The sequence below is a fragment of the Symphalangus syndactylus genome, chromosome 12, assembly GCF_028878055.3.
Source record: "Symphalangus syndactylus isolate Jambi chromosome 12, NHGRI_mSymSyn1-v2.1_pri, whole genome shotgun sequence".
In the NCBI taxonomy this organism is placed as follows: domain Eukaryota; kingdom Metazoa; phylum Chordata; class Mammalia; order Primates; family Hylobatidae; genus Symphalangus; species Symphalangus syndactylus.
The window spans coordinates 100,425,432-100,447,917 of NC_072441.2; the positions used below are offsets into that span (position 1 = coordinate 100,425,432).

The 22,486-nt window shown below is 36.4% G+C and overlaps 1 protein-coding gene across 9 annotated transcripts in view; it reads left to right on the forward strand.

Annotated features, from left to right (window-relative positions):
* The window catches only part of DNM3 (dynamin 3), a 607,865-nt gene that overhangs the window by 580,033 nt on the left and 5,346 nt on the right, over window positions 1–22,486 (forward strand). For 5 of the 9 annotated variants that reach the window (XM_063627326.1, XM_063627327.1, XM_063627328.1 and 2 more), the window contains one exon: window positions 17,287–22,231. The exons of 2 other annotated variants lie outside the window; for them this stretch is intronic. In XM_063627326.1, coding sequence (XP_063483396.1) covers window positions 17,287–17,356 — 70 coding nt within the window. In that variant the 3' untranslated portion in view covers window positions 17,357–22,231. Of the gene's footprint in view, window positions 1–2,988; window positions 3,732–17,286; window positions 22,232–22,486 lie in introns of those variants that run through there. 2 more of the 9 variants (XM_063627331.1, XM_063627330.1) reach the window with 2 other exon arrangements.

A 22,486-nucleotide genomic window follows, 5' to 3' on the forward strand; every position in this document is an offset into this window, starting at 1 on the left:
GGGGCTGTCCTGTGTATTATAAGATGTTTAGCAGCATCCCTCACCTCTGCCCTCTAGATTTCATTTGCAGTCCCCAGTTGTGACCACTAAAAATATCTGTAGACACTCCCAATGTCCCTTAGGGGAGTAAAATTCCTCTCCACAGGAGAACCACTGCACTGCAGTATTCAAAAGAATTCCCTTCCATGTAAAACCATGAATTTCAGCATTGAGCCTTGCTACAAGCAAGATCCAATTTATTATTTTAGAAAACCTCAAATTGACTGGGAAAATGTCTGCCATTGTACCAGGAAGGTATTGAGGCCACTGGAAGAGGAAGAGTTGAGAGTGGGAAGGCTGGAGTCCCATGCAGGAGTTACTTTTGTCTGTCTGGCTATGAGAAGAAACCAGAGCAACCTGGTGGTGCCTGTCCTCGGGAATGAACATGCATGTTCTGCCGGCTTGCTTGACTGCTTTACCTGTGGGTTTCAGATGAGCTAGCTTGCCAGTACCCTTCAGAAAAATCAACTTTTGAATGCTAAGCTGACTTGTTAAGCAGGGTGGAGTTGCCGTTGGTATTTTCCAGCTCGCACGCACAAGGCAGCTGGACGAGAATGAGTAGCCCGAGCTGGATGGCCGGCACATGGGCAGCAGGGCTTAATGAGACTACATTAGGGAATTTATAGGATGACAGTTGCCTTATTTGAAATTTCTAGAATACTCTCAAGTTAGAACCAGACTTTACTTGATCTGGCCATGCAAAGAGTCCCAAATTTAAAACAGAAATGAAAGTACAGGGTAAAAGAGGAAAGTTTGTTGTTTTGTGCTGAGCCTTCAAGTTTCTGTGCTGGTTCAGAGCTTTGGGAGGGAAATCCCAGGGAAGGGGGCTGGGGGGGAGGTGGGGGGTGGTCACCTGAGAGAGGGCAAGAAAGACTCTGTCAGGATCCCCATACCTGTTAAATCCAGCTTTAGATGGAGAGTTCTGACCACATAAAGTCTGTTTTTAATAAAAGCCAGAGCAGGAATCCTACCAAATACAAGCCAGAAATGGGGTTTAAGATTTCAAAAAAAGAAAGGAAGAGAGAACGAGAGAAAGAAAAAAATTGAGAGAAGCGCTTGTTGAAACTTCACCTTATTCTGTTTGTTTAATATAGTCTATTTCCCCTCTGTGATTTGCCTCCATTTTCTCTATCAAAAACTTAGAAAGTTGAAATGCCATTATCCATCATCTCTGGGAAAACAACCCTTTGTTTTCAGAGAAGGCAGTTTGATTTTTTTTTTTCAAGTTTTTTACTTTCTTAAGGGTCCTTTCTCCTCTTGTATCTGAAACCAGAAACCTATAACATGACAAGACAGCACAAAAGGTGTCCCGCCAGCTCCCTGTTGGGCTTTAATATTACAAAGGCAATAACTGAACTTTTAGAGACAAGAGATTCTGCCATTCAGCATGTGCTTGTGCATAGTTTTCTTCTGGATAATTCACGACTTCATTAGCAAGTTATGATCTTGACTTTTAAGAGCATATATACTTTTATGTTAACCCCATTCAAAGGTAATCAAAGCACTTGCAATTGTACAGAAACCATGAGTGTTCTGCTTTTAAAAAATATATATTATTGTATCTTTCCATTCCAATATAAAAGGAGAGGAACGAGAGAGGTGGTGGAGTCATTTTTGGCCCAGCTTTTCTCAGCTGCTCAAGCTGTTCTGGTTTATGTGCATGGAGCCTTTCAGTGAGGGAGCTGGAAATATTGAAAACTACATGCCTGTTTTAATTAATTCCACTTGAACTAGAAAAGCATCTCTATCCCAAAGAGACTCACTAGTATGTATGCTTCTGTCATTAGTAAGTTGAGTATACACAAATCAGTGATTTGTGGAACATTTTCTATTGCCAGAATATCTGGATTGTCCCCTCCCCTCTCACCTCCACTCAACTTCTCTGAAGGGGCTAAACGCTGTTTGAAAATCCAATCCAGTGTGTATTTACTTAACAAGATGATCTTAAACAGACATCACCACCTCTTTAGGGTCCCTATTCTCTTAATTGAAGATCTTGATCTTCATCAGAGATTAACTTTAGAGCTGATGTAACTATTTTCAGATATAGCTTCTTAAAATTAGTTAATTGGGAATCACGGTCTTTGACATTAACAGAACAAATTCACTGAATCCGAGTGTGTTTTTCCAGGCAATAACGAACTCTGGCATTATTTCACTCATTTGTCTTCTTCCCTTTCTTTGGACTAAGCTATTTTGCAATGGTCAAAAGGGGATAAGGGTGGGAGGAAGGGTCTCCAACCAAGCAAGAAGAAACTTTTTTTTTTTTTTTTTTTACCTCATCACTCAATATTCAAGTACTTTTTTTGACCACCCGTGTTCACCAAGTATGATGGTGTCTCTTTAAAAAGACAAAACTGAATCATTCGAAAGGATTTGGGTTTTACTCCAGCTCATCAAAATGACATAAATACAATATGGAAACCAAGAAATGCTCCCTTGAAGGAGTCTCTGATAAGCCCCTTAGTGAAGCTGACGTCCCACCCTGCAAGGGCAGCCCCAGAGTAGCATCGAGATTATTCCAGAGTGTCTCACTCATGCCCATCCCATGACTTAGGTGGCTTCCTTGACTTATGTGGCACACTTTAAGAGTTTCATCGTAATCCCACATTTTCAGTAATTTATTACAAATCGACCATGCCAAAAGATTTATTAATCCTTCTACATAGGCAATCAATGCACGCACATTCTTTTCTTTGCAAAGACAAAAGCCATTTAATCCTCCTTATAATTTAGTTTAATTCTGTTTTAAATGTTTGACCCTGATGGCCTGCAGTGCTCTATCTCTTTTATATATTTTACATATTGTTATAACTGACAATTAATATAAAGTCCCTTTCACTTAGGGATAAGATCTCCTTGTTTTGGTTTTGTAGCCAGTCCCCCAAATTTTGCGTGAGGACAAATTCACGATTCTTATGAGTGTGTCTTTGAATCCCTTACGTCAAGGTTTGGTGCCATGAAGGATGAAGCTGCTGAGCCCTGAAGCCGTGGGCTAAGGGTACACGGACAATTAAGGAACTTAAGTGACTAGCCTGTGTCTGATTCCCCTGCAGTCATGTACTGAAAACCTCCTGACTTACTCTCTCCTCAACAGCCCTCTAAAAGGCTGACTTATTTTAGCAGCTGAATGTCGTTTGGACAAATGAGGAACTCATCTTGTGACTTCTGATGTCAGCCAGGAGCTTTCTATTTTTCTCACCATCCTCCCCCTTTAAAAAACAAATACATAAATTTATCATTGGGCATTGTGATTTTTCAGGGAACAGTTTTTATTTTTAGCAACTGGCTTTCAAAGCAAGGAAAGATTTTTTTAAGCATAATTACTAAGAATAGAAACAACTTTGAGGTGTTCTTTTTGATTCTTAATATTTAAGGGGTGTCATTTGTTTTGAAGTCTCTAAATGTCATTAATCATTTGTTGCAGGTTTAATATGAGTTGTCATGATCCTTAATATACTTTAATGAAAACAGAATTTTTGCCACATGCTGTTCATTAAAGAAAATGTCCAATTTAATGTAAGTCCCTCAATTAAAAATCCCATCAAAAGCCTTGTTCCAATTTAACCATGATTCTGGCTATAACACAATTATTTCATGGAGTGAATCAATGGTTAATGTCAAGGTTTTTAATTCTTCAAGTCTTGGTTTCAATCTGGTTTAAGTGAAAGTAAAATTAGTTTGGTGGTTTCCTTCTTGAGTCTTGCAAACTTGAGTCTACTTTACACAAACATCTCCATCCTGCCACGGTTCGGATGACTGGCAGTCTGTTTAGGCGAGGCCCAGAAACAGAATGCAAGTCTTGTAAAAGTCAGAATCTGGGAGCTTTGCAGATGTGTGAAGGTAGCCTTCAGATTGCCTCTCTGTTTTCAATGTGTCCCTTATCTCACTCTTCCAAACATCCTATGTTGTAAGAGGGTAAAAGGAAAAGGAAAATAAGAAAGGATCTACATAAGGCAAAGTACAAGTAACATAAATGCAGACAGGCAGCAGTAAATATAACAATATGCTGCTGTTAGCCCAGTGGTAATGGGCATTAAGCTAACCAAACACAACTGCTTCCACATCCCATGACAAATAATAGCAAATAGCTCTGTCATTGTTCTCTTTGGGGCTCCAAATTGTTGAAGCTTCAGCCATTGCAGGGAAAGCCTTCCTGAGTTTCAGGGGACCCAGCCCTGCCCTGAGTTTCACCTGACTCATAGAGGAAAACAGCCAAGACAGGAGTCTGGCAGAGAAGCCACTGGCCAGTGAAAAACACACAGTAGAGGATTATTATTCTTCCTGTGACCAGTCAGCAGCAAATTGTCACCAGTTGGAATCTGCTGAATGTTCCTATATACAAGTTAACGTTAGCTCAAAGAAAGGGGGCTAAAAAAAAAAAGTTTTGCCCAGTGTAAGCAGATACAGACTTGTAGACGACACACAAACTAGTACTTCTATTTCATCACTGCACTTCGTTGTTTCCCTCACTGTAAGAAAAGAATGATTTTTACAAGGAAACCTTCACATTCAGACAGTTCTTGTTAGTTAGTTGTTAGTTCTTGTTTTAACGACTTCGATGATTCATGGCATGACATTGTTCATAGCTCTTTCACCTCTAAATTTTATCTAAGCAACAAATTAGAAGAAAGGACTGCTGGGGGACTTCTTCCTTCTTTCTGTGAAAGAAAGATCGGAAGCAATTTTTTTTTTTTTGAGGCGGAGTCTCTATCACCCAGGCTGGAGTGCAGTGGCGTGGTCTCGGCTCACTGCAATCCCTGCCTCCCGCCTTCAAGCGATTCTCCTGCCTCAGCCTCCTGAGTAGCTGGGATTAGAGGCGTGCACCACCACATCCAGCTAATTTTTGTATTTTGAGTAGAGATAGGGTTTCACCATGTTGCCCAGGTTGGTCTCGAACTCCTGACCTCAGGTGATCCACCCACCGCAGCCTCCCAGAGTGCTGGGATTACAGCCATGAGCCACTGCACCAGGCCTAGAAGCAAAATTTAAATAACGTTTACTAGAGTTGCTTTAGTCAATAAGAGCCAGGAAATTAAAAATGAAAATGTAAATGCTGCATCTTTCACTCAGAAATGTGCATTAAATGCCTACCTCCAGCAATGTAAGAAAAACATTGAGGATTTAGCTGAGAGTTTGATGGCTTTTGCTTGCCTGTCATAACTTTATTGCTGCTCAAAGGTAGAATTTTAAAACACTCGACGTTGAAATCCTTTAGCTTACCATTGCCAATGTATTGTAAGTGTTGTCTGGGGGAACCCCTGAATCTAAACATATATTTACACCCTTAAGTTGCCAAATTAAATCCATCTGGCTTACCAAATGCTGTTGCCCAAAGACTATTACACTTTTGGTGTAGCCAATATTTTAAATGTGGGGGATGGGAGGGCAGTGTTGAAAGGCACTAGATTTGATAGAATTTACATGTGCATTGATGCCACATTAAGTATTTACATCAAGTTTAGATCCCATGTCAACTCTGACCAAGAAAGAATTCCTACACAAGGCGAAAAGTCTAAAGCCACTAGGTATTTGGGCAGTCTCCTCATGGCACTTTTTGCCCTGTGGCTGCTTTTCAGGCATCACAACCGCACAATAGGCAAAACCACAGATAGCAAATACTCTAATTTCTTGAATTATTTTTTAACTATTCCCATAAACACTAGGAAATGCCCACTCCTGTTTTCTGGTCGAAGTTATCAGCTCATGTGAATCATATAAAGAATACATTCCACCCAAGGACCTGAAAATATGTTAAGTCAAAATGGCAAGTAGCAAAATTCGCAATCACTCATAATCCATAGCAAGGTAGGGTCTTCCTAACTTCAGTTGCTTAGAGACATGTAAAATTCCAAATGTTCATAAAGTCGACTTTTTCTCCTATTGGAAATTAATTTAAACATTAGAAAACAGGAGAAGGTATAAGCACTCTTCTTAAATGTGCAAGTTGATATGAAATTTAGAAATATGTCCCATTCCTTCCCTGCTTCTTTGGTAGAAGGGCTAATGTACCAACTAAGAGAGAGAATAAGCTATAAGTCTGGATAGCCACAAACTAAATACACCACCACAGGAGAATCCCTTAGCTTCTATGGTAATTTTGAAACCAAGAGAAAATAAGACAGTATGAGAAGGCATTATACTGCCTTAAATATGACTTGGGAAATGGTCTTATTTTACAATCAAATATACCACTTGCTTTCATCATGTAAATATTACCAGTATTTGGTTTCAGATTTTCATAAGGTAACATTATCTAAATTTACTGTTCATCTGTATACTTAAATATATAACATTCATTTGCAGTATTTCATTTATCTCAAAAGATTAGTATATATCTCATCTAGAATGAGACCTCTTATGAGAATAGGAGATGAGAAAGACTTTTAAAGGCATTTCGCAGTCCAGAGAGTCTGCAATGAAATTATTCCACTCAGGAATGGGTATTTATGTAAGATACATTCTGTACCATGTGTATTTTTTTAAGGTTATATTAGGATTATTCTCAAAGCCAATTTTAAGAGTGAATGAAATTTTTCCCTTAAGTAAATCTACCCTTAAGTAGTATCATGCTCAAAGGCCTACACCAGAAATTCTGCCCCACTGCTCTCGCTATAATACCATTCACTGAGGAAAAGCTGTAAGAACTGAGGAAAATGTCTACTTACTTTTTAAAACAACAAGAATTGCTTTTTGCTTCTCAGTAGTGTTGGAAAATATTTTAATAATTAAAATAATAAAACTTCATGTGAGGCAAATTCCACCTTAATTATTGCCCGTTGGGGTGGAAAAATTAAGGAAACATTAGTAAATGTGTTAACCAGAAAAACCACTGCAGTAATTTCCCGCCAAATACCTGGGTCTAAAGTCAAAATAAAATCTGTGGTCTGCATATGATTTGTATGAAAGCAGACTTATAGTTTTAGCTCTAACAAACAATAGTTCCACTTAGGACTAAGATGAATGGACCAGAAAAACCCCTGTGACTCATCAGTAGACTGTGATTAGCTTACTTAAATGTTCTACAGTTCAGTTCGGGAATCTTTAATGAAGGATATTGATATAATTGCTTGATTCATTTTAATATTTCAAACACTTTAATCCATCACTATCTTAATAATTAATGCATGAAAACTCATACTTACATTGAAAATTCATTTTAAAGCACAATATCTTTGAATAAACACATTGAAATAGTGTTTCTGGTGTTTGCTTAAAACTTTGGTGTATAACTGATTACATCTTATAGATTTCTTTTTTTTTTTTTCCCGGTATTTTCCTCTTCTAACTTAGGACCTTTTTGCCATATGCGGCTATTTGATGTATATTGTTCAGTCACGATCTTCTAGGTGACTGAAAAACGCATGGAGTTACTCATGCCAATAATTATTGCTACTGAATTGTTCCGAAGTCTCCCTTCCCGCAGAGAAATAAGTTTCAGTAAAATATTCTAGAGGATTACAATTTATCTTTGCAGTTCATAAATACTTTCATAGGCTCCACTGATATTCAGTTTTCAGTTAGAATGTGATTTTTATCGTAAAGTTTGCATTTATATTTCTTTTCTGTGGATTGCTTACCACTTATTAAAATTAAAATGCATTTTAAGGTGAAACATTATGTACCTAGAATACTGAAGGTAGCACTGACCATTGTCTTTAGCTCAGAAAGCAATGTTGAATTGGAAAAGCAAGATTTTAGAATATTCCACTTCACCGCATTGTCATTGCACCCTAGTCCTTCTGATTTCCCTTGTCTCCCAGATGATCCCTACGCCCAATTATACAGAACAGTCTTCCTCTAGTTACTTACATCGAACACTTGCCTGCTAGCTGTGTTTGGCAGGCCAGCAGGATGAGGTAATAATCAGAAGAAAATGTTCTGGTTTATTGGCCTCGTCCACGTACAACATTATTCAAAACAGTTCTCTGTGGGTGAGAACAGAGTTGCTTTGAGATCCCCTGGTCTAATGTTCTGTAGCAGTGAGGAACAAAACTGTAAACTTTTTTGATCTCTTCTAGAATAATGGTAAGATAAATGATATCTGCTTGGCCCATCCTTTCAGTAATGTTTACAGGCAGTTAGATGTATGTGAAAATTAGAGCCTTTCATTTATAAACATTTTGGCTTTACTCTTTCCAAGTCCAGCCATCTTCTTAAGTACAGCCTCCATGGTCAGTACAGCAGTGTTTTCCTAAAAGCATATTTTGTGAACAATTTCTCCAGGATGATGGTAGTTTTTGTAAGACAGATGCGTAAAAGACATATGGTTTTCATAGATTTTCCGTCTAGACTAGCTTTATTTAGTGACTTTTGGTCTGAATTGGTCTAGTTAAAGTTTCTGTAGGAGCTTGTATAAAAATTTAAAATATGGGCATACCATTAAGGTGTAAAACAAAAGTTTGACTTCTTGTTGGCAAGAGATTAAAACGGATTGGTTGAAAATTTCCTTCATGTTAAGTAATTCTGATCATCTTATATGCCTACTCATCCATTCCACCCCTACAACACTGTCCAAAATGGAAAGGCTTACCCTAAAAATCCCGTAACTGTTAAATTCATATACTCCTCACTGTTCCTGAGTAAATTCTTTGTGTTCCAGTTTATGTATGTGCGTTAGAAAGCCCTAATTCTTTCTGCAGACTCTTTACATGGCCCAGGGGACATATTATTCTTTACCCTTTTAGCACCAATTTTTACAAACACAGCATTTCTCTCATTTAAAAAAAAGCATCTGACAAGCCACTGAGTAGAAGCGACTGAACCTTTAGGAGTTTCATAGTGCCTTCAACCAACAATGAAAATTCTGTTTTTCAATGCGTTTCAAATTCTTGAGCCAGTGTCAAAGACTCATTTAGAAACAATACGACATGTTCAGAGGAAATGAATTACATCTAGTCTTGCCCAGAAATCATCCTTTTGCTCCCTCTTTTGTAAGAGCTAATACTGCAGACCAGTCCCATCTTAACTGCATCAGAAAGAGGAGGCTCGTGGAAGGGAGGAAATGTGGGCCATTCTGTCTCCACGAGTATCATTGCTTGGCTTCCTTGGCTCCTCACGAAGCATTTAATTGGACTTAGTCACATATTTGTTCACTGACATGGCAGCCTGCAAAGCACAATGCCTCTCTGTTTTTCTCTGTTTGCTTTAAAAAATTTTGTTTTTAAAATTTGAGCTCTAAAGCATGTTAGAGCTCCTCCTGCTGGATTTTTTAAAAAACAAAATAACTGGGACGATTAATAAATGGTAATTCTTTTTCTTCATATTTACCACCTGGGCTAATAGAAGTGACAGAAGCCTATCATGTGGTGCACTTAAAGCTGACCTTTTAATTCATCAGATATTAAGGTCAGGCAGAAAGAAAATGTTGGCGCTACACAACTCATCTCTCAGTCTTCAAATTCCTCATGCTCTTTTTTGTTGCTGTTGTTAAAAAAATAAAATAAAAGGAAAAGGAAAGGTTATTTTTCTATCAGTATTTCTAGTTACATAGTTACCCCACATCACATCCCCATGCTTGAAAGGTTCTTGCTCCCTCTCAGAAAGGGACAAAAAGTCTTTTCTATCTTCCCAAAGCAGAAATGAATTGTGCAGTCATACAGAGATTCGAAGTGTTGCATTTTTCCTCCCTATCCTTTCTTCTTTTTCCTTCTTCCTCGTGATTTCCTCCTCCTTCTCAGAAGCGGACACTTGTCTCGCCCAGTAGCTAGTTCTCAGCACCTCCTTTCCTGCCTCCTCCTTCCCCTAAATGGTGGCAGTTGGCCTCTCCCTCTCCTGGCGCCTGAAGTGGGAGTGACGAGAAGGGTCAGAAAAAGGTTTACCCCACTCACCATCAGTGGGAGTAGGTTTCTACAGCACATAAGTGAGTTTCTGGAGGTCTCTTTAGGAATAAGAGAGAAAGGAGGGGGGATGGAAGGGAGATAGGAAGAAAGGAGGGAAGGAGGGAAGGAGCAGGAAAGGAGAAAAGGAGGAAACGAAGGAGTAAAGGAAAAAAAATCACTTGTAAATCTCTGTATAACCACTTCCTTTCTCTGCTTGCTTTCTCACACTGTATCCCTCTTGCCTTCTGCTTCTCTGCGTTTCTTTTAGCGCTTTCCTCCCCCAAGTTTCTCTTCTCAATGATATAGTACAAAGGCCAAAATACTTAAAAGTTAATCTCGCAAAGTAATGCTTTTTAGAAATCATATTTTAATACAACTAAAAATCCTCTATGTTACCTGTTTCATGACTTTATTAGGACTTGGGACAAAACAAGTCATTTGGTATTTGTGATAAAGAATAAGACAACCCTTGACTTCTCAAACTTCAGTACTTTCTGGCTTTCTTTCCTTTGCACGTACCTTTCCTATTCCTGGAATGCTAGTCCCCTTAACTTTCTGTACTTTCCGGAAGTCCTTCCAACCTCCTAGCCTCCTTCCAACTCTAAGCTAGGACTCCAGATGTTTTTGAAACTCCTGAAGCAAAAATTTTAGCATAATCCTACTGTGGTCATAGTTAACTTGTCTCTCTCCATCTCAACAAGAAACTTCTTCTGGGCAGTCACTGTCTTTATTTCTGTGTCTCTACCTCTTAACACAGTACCTAGTACGTAAGTAGGGCTTACTGAGGGGATGAAGGAATATAAAATGAATTGACTTGAAAGCCTCAATCAAAATTTATTTTGGAACTAGCCCGATACTTATTTTAAAAACCAATTTAAACACACTTTCTGATTCTATTCTATTGAAAAGCTTGCCCGAGTGAATGTTGTAAAATTCTTTTTACAAATCATAAACTGAGGAGAGTTAATGTGGGTAAATCATCCTTTAAGCTGCTTTTTTGCCACAACCACAGAAGTGGGTATATTAGGCACCATACCTATGGGTGGAATCCAAGTCAGATATGTAGGACAATGTAAAGAAAGTGTGCCAAAGCAGATTATATTACCATTTATGTCACAGGCTAATTTATACAGGATATTACCTGTTTATATCGTCAAAAAATTGTGAACTATTTTTCTCCCTATGTTCTGATTTCAAATTCCATGAATTGATTCATATTTTCCCAATGACATACATTATAAAATCACGGGTTCATTTTCACAGGGGAAAGAAATGCTGGCTCTAATACACTACAAGAATCATATTAGAGAATTCCTTAAATCCTTTAAGTGGGCTCCAAGTTCTGTGTTCTTTCCAGCATCTACTGTAAACTATTCTTGGATAGTATTGGCTCATTCTGTTACTACAGCCAAAAATTCCAAAAATATGCTGAATAGCACCCTATAGTATTTCTTACAGTAAATTATAAAATAGTATCTTCCATGTGGACAAAATCATGACTGTTACTGCATTTTTCTGACTTTAAATAAATGCCCAAAATAAGAAGTAGAGTGCAAATACGTTGCTGAAATTTAAAATACAGTGTCCCAAAATTTGTTCTCTTAGAGCAGACATTCACAAGAAGAAGTAGGGGTCCTGCATCACAGCTGCCTTCCATTTTACCTAGAGGTATGCTCCGACCTGATTTATCTTTGGGCCCATTCACACTGATTGATCTACCGCTTGGGACACTGCCCTCAGCAGGTGCTATGGAAAGCAAGAGATGTAGGAGTAATCTCGGTTCATAGAAGGTTTTGAATGTTGTTCAGATGATAAGATAGGCATGCACATCTCAGACTTCAAAAAAAATGATGCAAGCATTAAATGATTCAAGAGGGTCATTGAGAAGTAAAGCATTTCAATTCCTGAAAACATAGAAAATGGTTCTTGTAGATAAAACCCTTCTTTTTTTTATCATAAATAAGTTTAAAAAGGGTAGGCAAGTTGATATCAGATTCTAGTGGCCCTTGGAAACCTGGGATGTATAACTCTCCCATGATCCTAGATGTATGTAAACTAAATTTTGAGACAGTTATATTTTAAACTTTCAATTATAATTTACAAGTAAAACTTGCAGTGTAAAAGAAGCTATTGCATATCCTTTTTATGCAAATAACTACCCTTTTAAGCAGATATCTTCTCTAAAAATGTCAGTCTTTGTATATCTTTTTGAAGGCTTTCTTTTAATTTGGGTCCACCTAACTACTTATGTTGGACTTCAATCCTACCCTCTCCAAAGATTAGAATTTGGAATGCACAGAGATGCTTACCTTCTATTTATTTTCATAAGCAAATACAAGCTTCCCTAAGCAGGTAGTAGTTATCCTGGCAATGACTAACAACGACAACAAACACTATAGTACAGTATCTTGGTCTTTATAACACAAGGCTAAAACTGCTTTCACCCGTGCTTAAGTCTAATTCCTAAAGGTATCAAAGTGTTTCTACAATCATTTCTTCATCCTTCTTAAGATTTCCAGCACTTTCTCTTTTTGTTTTTACTTTATCTGGCAAGTAAATTGAATTGCTAATAAAACAAAGTAAAAATATTTTTTTTTACTGAACAGTGGTTTCAAAGCATAGTCCCAGGACCAGCAGCATCTGGGAACTTGTTAGAAATATCCCACCACATTAGAAATGTTGTGTGGTACCCAGCAACTTGTGTTTTGACAAGGCTTCCAGGGAACTCTGATGCAAGGTCCAATTTGAGAACCACTGCCTACAGCATATCGATCTAACTGCCCAATAGAAAGAATTCTGCACTGAAAGTCATGAGATCTTAGTGCAAGCATAGGAAAGGAAGAAGACTGAACTACATAGGCCCATTCTGGCTTACAAATTTACCAGTCAGATAATTCCTACTTCCCATCCTATGGAGAAATAAGGGCAGGGACAGAAAGACCAATCCATTTCACAAATCAGTATTATGCTAGCTGGAAGCAAGAAGCTAGAGGAAAGGTGGTTTTCACACCCACCCCACAAACTGATACACCAAAGCAGTTTGCCCTATTGAGGTCTCCCTTAACTCCTGTTAAAATGGGCCTCATATCATGAACACTCAGGACCAGCTAATCTAAAGAAGAGCAGATGAAATTTTAGTTCTTCTGTTCTTAAAAGACAATAAAATAAGGCAAGAAAACAATGATGCATTCTTCTCTCTTATCGGTAAAGCCAGTTTCTCTCCCGCAATGCCACCCACCCTGCATGAGCATTTGACTTTCTTACAAAATTTGTCATTGTCCACAATACTGCCAACAGTCCATCCCTGCAGCTACAAATACAGCTTCAAGTATTACTTCTTTCCCTTTGATTTGAAAGAAGAAACATGGCTCTTCTATGTAACCATAAACCGCCCACATACAACACAGTGTTTCAATAAACACTAAGTGATACAAGATGCTCCATTTCAATATAATGCCTTACTCAACGAAGCTCATCACTAAACAAAGCAACTGAGGAAAATTTGGTACAAAACAATAACTTTGCTTTCCCCAAAACAAACTGTCTTGTGAGGTGAATGTCTTTGGAAACTCTTTGAATGGTTAGGAACTGGACCAATGAAATGAACTTTAACAGTAAACTTTAAATGTTTTCTGGTGTTGAAGTTGGCAAACATCTTAGCATTGCATATTAAGAAAATTCACCCTGAATTGCTTTCTAGTACAGTTGTATATACAGATTTTTGTTGTTACTGTTTTAGAAAAAAATAAATAAAATGTTTATTTCTTCTGCAAGGGTTAGTGAGGAGCTATTTAGGATTTTCAATTACTAAGTACATACATGGTTTCCTTTAACTGAAACTAGGCATATTTCCAAGATATCATAGTTACTTTGAGAGAACATGAACATTTTATCTTTTATTATTTTAATTATTAATTCACCATCTAGCTATGCAGTGCCTATTAAATGCATGTCCCTAGGGACATCCTTAAAGAGCTCATAATGAATAAGTTATCCTGATTGACTGATTTATTTGGAAAAAAATACAATACTATGAACCACAGGCCATGCTAAGTTATGGGATATGGTAGTGAATAAGACTAACAATAGACCTGGCACATAGCAGAACCATATGTTCTCCTCATCTCCTGTCTTGACTTCTTTCTGCAATTGCCTACTACTGTTGTCCTCTTGTCCCAGCCACATGGTCCAAGGACTAAAGCAGATATTAATGAGAATTTACTGTGCCATAAGAGTACTTAAGTCTTTCTATTCTCTATCCATACCATTGAATTTTTCCCTTCAATCGCCATCATTTAAGTTCCAATTTCACTCATTATAGACCCACATTCCCTTACTTCCAAGTTTTATATGCAGCAGTTACAATCATGTTTGCCATCACTTTGACCACATTATTGTATTTTCAGACATCCCAGAGTGTATTCTCAGACTCCGAATTACAAAATTTTGCCCCATTTTTCCACTTAAAATGGAGTACTATAATAAAGCTACTTGCAAATTTGTTTTATTCCACTCATCTTCCATTCTGAATAGATGCTGAGCTCTTTAAAGTTATGTAGCATGAGGCAGTCCACATATCAGATGCTCAATAAATAATCTATGCAATGTATAACTGGAAGTCTTGACATAGATCATCTAGTCTGATTGTACAATTTGGCAACTGGAGCTAGAATCCACATTTTCTAACTTCAGATCCAGGACTCTTTATGTAAACATAGTATCTCAAACATAAGCTTCTGACAAATGCCTTAAAAGTGTAGCATCCTTGGCCTCACTAGACCTACTCACCTTGATCTAGCCTAAACTCTAGCCTGGCTAAACATCTTGTTTAGGCACTTTTCAGTCATTTCTTCATTTGTCCATTATTCAACAAATACTTAACCACTGCTTTCTAATCACATTGTACTAAATGCTGAATACACATAATAAATGCAAAATATGTGGTTTCTTTTCTCAAGGAATTTTGAATCTATTTGGAGGACAGTGGTAATAATCTACTAAATAAATACATAATCACAAGTAGGGTTACGTGCTATGAGAGACACAAACATGAAGTAATAGAGGAAGGCAGAGGAAGTCGGGAAAACTATGGGATGGTCCAGAAGAACTGAAGAATAACAGTTAAGCCAAGAACAAAAGGATCAAGAGAAGTCAGTTTCATTCCTTTCTCTCTTGGCTACAAGCCTTTATCCAAGCTATCACATATTCATGAAATGATTTCCAATCCATCATGCCATGCTGTATCCTACTTCTCACTGAATTTGTAGTCTAAAATCAACTTTTTATTTAATGAAATCACCTAATTAATTCCATTATCAAAACTTCTGGTAGAATTTCCCTCCTTAAATTTCAAATTCTGGCCAGTTCTCTCCTCCCACCAGCCAACTGGTTAATTGCTAAGAATACATTTCCATAGGTTACATGATTATTTGTCAAACTCCCTGAGGGCAGCGGGCTTATTATTTGGTATTTATTCCAAATATCTACTAAAGAACTGAGCAGTTAGATACTTTAGAGTCACCAAGGATCTCAATCCTGCATGTCACTTTAGCTACTTTTTTTTTTTTTTTTTTGCCATGGCCATGATTTACTCACAAATATCCTTGTATTTGTAAGACCAATGGATATCACAAGCATTCATTAGTTATTTCTTGATTCTAGGAGGAACTTTCATTCATTCAGTTATCAAACATTCAGTGACTGAGTGACAAGCAGTGAGCTAGATACTACAGTTACATGAAGATGATTAAGAGACAGCTCATTTCTAATCAGTGAAGATAACATATAAGCCTAATTAGAGTTCAGTGTGATGACTAATAATAGAGATTTATTGAGATGCTATACAAACAACTGTATCAGGAAGAGGGGAAGGCAGGTAAGGGAAGGCTTCACTGAAGTAAGTCTTGAACGATTAGTTAGTAGTCTCAGAAGATGACCAAAATGACATTGAGAATGTAATTGCATGTAACACCATGCTAAACACTGTATGAAACAAATTAAGTGGGTGTGACCTGTGGCCTTCAGAAACTTCATATCAAAGAAGAAAATTATGCAGATTCAAGATTCAGGACATCAGTTAAACATATATGGCCATTTTAAATGAAAATAAGGCTGGGTACCATGGCTCACACCTGTAATTCCAGTGCTTTGCACCTCCCCAAAGAAAGATTTCCTTTAAAGCCTCTTAAACATTTTTCAAGTGCATGAGGTAAAAGGAACTCTACTAATATCTATGAGTTTGTGCCTAAATAGTTAACATTTTCACCATTAATCAACAACGTCTCTTCTGCTTTGATTGTTCCTTGATCATGTAATTTAATTTTATAGTTCCATGATTTTTCAACATTTCATAACAGCTTTCTTAAATTGTTCTAACTTCACTTCTTCATACCTGAGAAAGGACATTCAATTTGATCAATTTAGAGTTTCTAATACAGAAGAAAATTTTATGACTATAATTCCAGAAGGAGTCTTTCTGAAAAAATCAGTTGCAGAGTTTTATCAAAAAGAAACATTTCAATTTGTAGACTTTGTCAAATTTGAGGGGGTATAAAAATGACTACCCAAGATACCACATATGAAGTCAAGTACACAAATACACTAAAAAAACTTATTAATATATTTAGGAAATAAATGTAGAAGCTTCAGGAATAAATAATATAATAATAAGTAATAAATAACATTACTTAGTAATGTAGAGACTCTCAAATACAGTAATATTTCATTATCTAAAGTATGTTTGCTCAGTAAACTCAGCTACCAGAAACATCATTACCAACTAGAAAGTGAGTAATACTACTATTACCAATACTAAAGTCTTTAAGACTCAAAACAGGAACTAGAGCTCCTGCAATTTAAATAGGCACTCACACTAAGCCTATTTACACTTGCTACAGAGAACTCTAAAGACTTGCTTTTCTGATTTTTAGTGCTCTACAAATTACAAGCATAATATAGAACAAATTGGAGAAAGTTATAAAGGCAATGAGAAGTGATAATTAATATCCTGAAAGAAAGAAAAAGAAAAGGAAAATTATATGTGAGAAATAAAAATTCAAAAGCCATCATTGTCTGAAACAATATACCTTATTAGTTCCTGAGTTCATGCTATGTAATTATTATATTCTATTGGCTAAGATATGTGCAGTATGTTTCAGATGGCTTTCAAACAGTTTCATATTTCTTAGTATTGGAAGGAATGACTTCAGTTTTGAGAAAGATTTGCGTATGAAAAAAGACGTAATTTTCATTAAAACTACTAGATAAATGAAAGGTGACAATGTTAAAATCATTACAGATCATAACCACTTCTGCTGGCCCGTATGTGCATGAGCATGTGTGTAATGGCTCTTTCTCAGTGTCCTTGGAACAATGTTCTGCTAGATATTCTACTTGTTTCTTTACCTTTCTCTTTCTCTCTTTCTAGCCGGAGACCACCCCCATCACCAACTCGTCCCACTATAATCCGCCCACTAGAATCCTCCCTGTTAGACTAAACGAAGTGTCTGGCATGGCAATTAATCACTAATGAATTATGTGAAAGCAACATATTTGATAACCGTTGCAGTAAATCATGAGTAGTCATGTGTGGACATACATCAGTAGGCAAGTAACCAGTTTTACTAATGCATTCATCACTCATCTTCATTGCTCATGGTATGTCAAACCTTTGGGGTTTGACTCGAAAACTGCTAACCTTTAGAGGCTTTATATGTTGTACTGACCAAGGTAGGTTTGTATAGCAGCCCTATACTTTGGGGATCATTTGCCTACCATGGCATATATCTGAAATTGCTTTGGACAAGTTTTCTAGGCTATCTACCATGTAGCTCATTAAATATAATTCTTCAGATATGAGATAGTGGGCTTAGACCTAAGCCATACATATTTCTTTTCCCACATTCTGTTTAGGATGACAGTAATTCTGTTGTCTACCATTAATGCTACTACCTACTCCATAATTGCCTATTTAGCTCCTCTTTTCTTCCTTTTTATTTCATAAGACTGCTAGGAAGTGATTTTTTAAAATTAGGACTCCTTAAGAATAAACTTTTCCAGAAGCACGAGGTAGTTTGCAAAGGAAAAGTCTGCACTGTTTGCTCTAAAGAGCTTCTCTTCATTCCAGTGTGTTTTGCTTCATGCTAGAAGCATATGCAACAGTGAATAAAAGCTTCTTTTTTTGTTAATCAGTCAATAAATTTGGCTAATTAGTTTCAGAGTTCAAGGAAGAAGCAAAATATCACATCTCTAGAAGTGTTGGGAAAAATATAATTTCTTTCTTTACTTATATTCACCTCATGGTAGGTTATACTGAAGGCTGACATGGAGAATGTTTACTTTTCTATTTGCTCTAATTTTTGGCATAGCTAACTACACTTTGATACTAACTCCAGTTTTACTATTATTATTTTGGTTGGAGAAAAAAATTCACTCTTCACGTGCTAATTTGTAATCTTGTTATGTAAGAATTTATCCTACCTTTGAAACAGGTTCAGTGTAACTTTATATCCATTCTAGGCTTTCTTAATAAATCTTGAGGCTATGGGATAATCACATTTAAAGAATGGTTCCTGAAATGAAGTCAGTAGAAATGACATGGGATAAGAGCAGAGCTCACACTTTTACAGTTGTAGTATTTCAAAGTCCCTATCCAGGTCACTCCAGAAAAGGGTATTGAAATGTTGAAATCTACAGCAAATTTGCAATTTCTTAAGATTTCTAAAATTTACCAGAACAGTTTAGCCTGGGGGTTAATAGTTCAGTCTTGAGGCTAAGTTTTGGACTACCTAGGACCAGATGATTCACATGTAGGAAACAGCCAGAAGCCAACTGGAATTTTGTGTGCTAACTGTTCCCAGACAGCAGAGCAAGTATTCACTGAATAGGGGTGTCCCATGACACTATTTCATATTCTACAGAAGTAAATCAGGTTTCACCAACTGAAATGTCTCCCTTTGAAAGTAGCAAACATGATTTGTATGTTAACTTAACTTTAATTTCCTGTGTAGTTTATACCCAGAGCAGATAACCATAAAGTATAAAGTAAAAACTTTTAACCATTATTAAAAAGAGAACTTGCCATGTTGAGTGCCATTGTATTGAAATTATTCTAAAGGCTTACAGCTAGCCCATTTATAATTGGTAAAAATCAGAAAATACAAGATTTACATAAAGGTCATTTCGACTTTTAAGGTTACCAGTGATTGTATAAAAACATCACAATCCTAAATCCTCTCGTATCTCACCCCAAACCCCAAACTGGGGGAAAAAAAGTTAACTCTTTGTGAATGGAACCAATGTGCAAGATACATACTGCATTTTTAAAATAGTGTCTCAGCTAAATGGAAAACTGTTAAGCAAACATCCATAGTAAAACAAATAATCTTCAGTGAGATCTTTTTATAAAACTTCTTGTTTTTAGGATTCCCTTTGCTTCTTCCTTTGAATTCTCTAAAATAGGCAGCTAACGGATTATATACTTCAGGGTTTGGCTTTGTGCTAAATGTGGTTTTGTGTTTTGCTGTATTTCAAAATTTTCCTTCTGTTAAAGGAAAATATTATGAATAACCACTGGTGTGTTCTTAGATCAGCACAAACCATGTCAAAAAAAATTGGAGATTTTTTTTCAAATTTTCTTTCCACTGATCTTAGGCAGTAATAAACAATGGCACTTGTCATCTTTGGCACTTGCTTTTAGATTATAGTCCCACAGTTGCATTTCCCCAATTGTCTACCTTTGTGGGTACATTTTTGTTCTTTACTCCTAAGTTATTTCTAACAGAACCCAGCCTACCCTAGAATTTCAGCAGTGACATTGGAGAATATTTTTAATTTGCTGCAGTACTATATCATATTATTAGTATGAATCTCATTTCCCAATGGGTTTGTATTCTGCTAAAAGGAGATGCCAATGTTGAATGAAGTCTGAAACTCTAGGATGTGCATAGTTTGACGTACAGCATGCACACCAGGCCTTAAGATGGGAATGTAACTTAATGAGCTTTCTGTTTCCCATACCATTTCTAATCTTTGGTGTAATTTCCTCTTAACTGATTGCTCTGATATTGTAAACACAATAGATGTAGCTCTATCATGTCTAGCATAATTTTAAAAATCAGTGTTTTTAGGATTTGGGAAAATAAACTGTAAATGTTTATTTGATAGGTAAATACAGTTTTATTGTCACATGCTAAATCTTGCATGCATATTGACTAATTGGAATAACCATTTACTCAATTATGGACAGATTATTGAAATAGTATTGATTTAGAACAAGTATATTGCATTTCTAGAAAACATCTACCAAGGTTACTCATCTGAATATTGCTTTTAGCCATGTTTTATAACATAGACGAGCAGTAGGGTCTGTTTATTAGCAAATTTCCTATTTGTTCCCATACAAACTCACTTTATTCTAAAGTATATTAATGAAACCAGTTCCTGTGATATAACTATAAGCTTTCTGGACTTAGAATTAAAAATTGGTCACATAGATTAATTTTGTGACTTTTTAGTATAGACTGTAGCCATAATTCTCAAATATGAAATGGGACCTAATACCAGTATGTGATAAATGTTGATGTTTTCTGTGTACAAACACATTTTCTATGCATGTGTCTCTGTGTATATGGTATATACCTAGTAAGTATGTTTCTGTATGTGTATTTTATGTCCATTTGAATAGGTAGGTTCTAAAAATACTCGTTAAAATGCCACAAGCATGAGTGTGATTGTATGTGCATTGTGTGTATATATATAAATATATGTATATGTATGGTTGTAAATATCTATGTATACATGTACTTAGTATGTGTGGTATCAGGATATTTTTTAAACTGTGATAATACAACAGATAGCTTTGGATGATCTGCCATAACACGTGGTAACAACAGTTCATTTCTCATAACATATATGAGGTATACAAAATTTTCTAACTTCAGATTGTAGTCATTTTGAGAGGTACAAAGCTCATAATTACCATGACAACATGGTAATGTCCATAGACATTTGTATCTGAATCCACAGCACTTCTATCTAAGAAAGAATTACCTTTGACAATATTTTTGGGTAAGAAGTGAAACCTCTGGAGACCTATCTTTAAGATCTCTAATTGGAATTATAAATTAGTTTTGGATTGCTGAGCTGAATCTTAAAAGGCTAAGTTGATATACATAGACATTTTTCCTCCATGGTAGAAGTAAAAAAAAAAGGGACATAGCAACATTAAAGTAGTGGATTTTTCTGAGTAAATTTGCTGAAAATATAAGGGAGAAGCTATCTAATACCTTGGAGGTAGGTCTCCACTTTTTAAGGTAAACATTTTTCATTTGGCAAATGGCATAATTATTTGAAAGTGACAGGAATCTCCTCAGAATGAAGAATAAAGCCTAATAATAGGTCTCTAACTGTTGAACTCATGAAAGGAGATAGTGTATGAGACTTAAGCCATGAGTTTTGTATCATTTCAATTAGAAGACTACTAGCTGCGAGCTCAGAGTTTAATGTAAATGAATCTAGATGATTTTGGAGAAATGATTATTAGGTAACCAGATCACTCATTATACATTCTAAAATGCTCAAATGAGTCTTCTAGATACTCCTACTCATCCTGTCTAATTGGTATGTTTAAAATCATGTGGTACTGTGTAGGTGAAACTTTAAGAATATTTTTGAAGCATATGTAATATATGCACTGCTATTTGTGTGTGTGTGTGTGTGTGTCTTTGTATATACGTAAGAGTGTGTGTATGTGTGAGAGCAAGAGAGAGAAAACTCAAAGAGGAGTGTTTGTCTTAAGACCTGTTCATACTGGTATATTGGTGAGACTTCTCACCTCTGGTTGGAGGTTTCACACATGGCTCAACTCAAGTCATTAATCTCTTTTTAATTTTTACTCTTGAATTCCTTAAACTTCGATCATTATGAAATGTTTCAAAATTATGACAAAAATTACTGTCTAACCTCTTGCCTTGTCTGCTACCAGTTTGTTAAAAATTATTCCCCCCAACCAGTAATTCCACCACTACTACTTGATTTGTGTTATATTTCCTATGTACAGCCTTTGTCTTGCTTGCTTATCTATTTTTACTTTCCCTTTTTTGGGTCAAATTTTTCTTTTGCTTTGTTTAAAGAAGGAATATACAGAAGTAAAATCTTGTCTTCTCTGATGATTCTTTAATTAACATGAGCCGGATACTTTCCACTGTCTTCTTGGCACTTTCAGATTTCTTAATGCTGATATATGGACTCTTAGAATGGAATTTTTGAAGAAAAATCTCAAAGCCTGTATCATTCTTGAAGGTCACATGTACCTATTGTGAAAATGTGAAGCTGTATTTCTGAAGCTGAAATAAATTATAACATTTGAAGGACCCCTTTTCCTCATTCTTGTATATATTTGAGTGAGTCATGTCTATGCCTTTCAGTAATACCTGAGACTTCTTCTAAATATTTATAGCTCTTTTGATTAAATTGTCCCAGAGTTACCAAAGTAAAGAATGATAGCATTTTGCATTTCTGTCATTAATTTGGAGAAAGATGGGATTTTTAAAGGGAACAAATTGGATAAATCAAACGCAGGAGAGTGGGAGACATTGTGTTTCTGATGTGATGTCATTATTGGAATT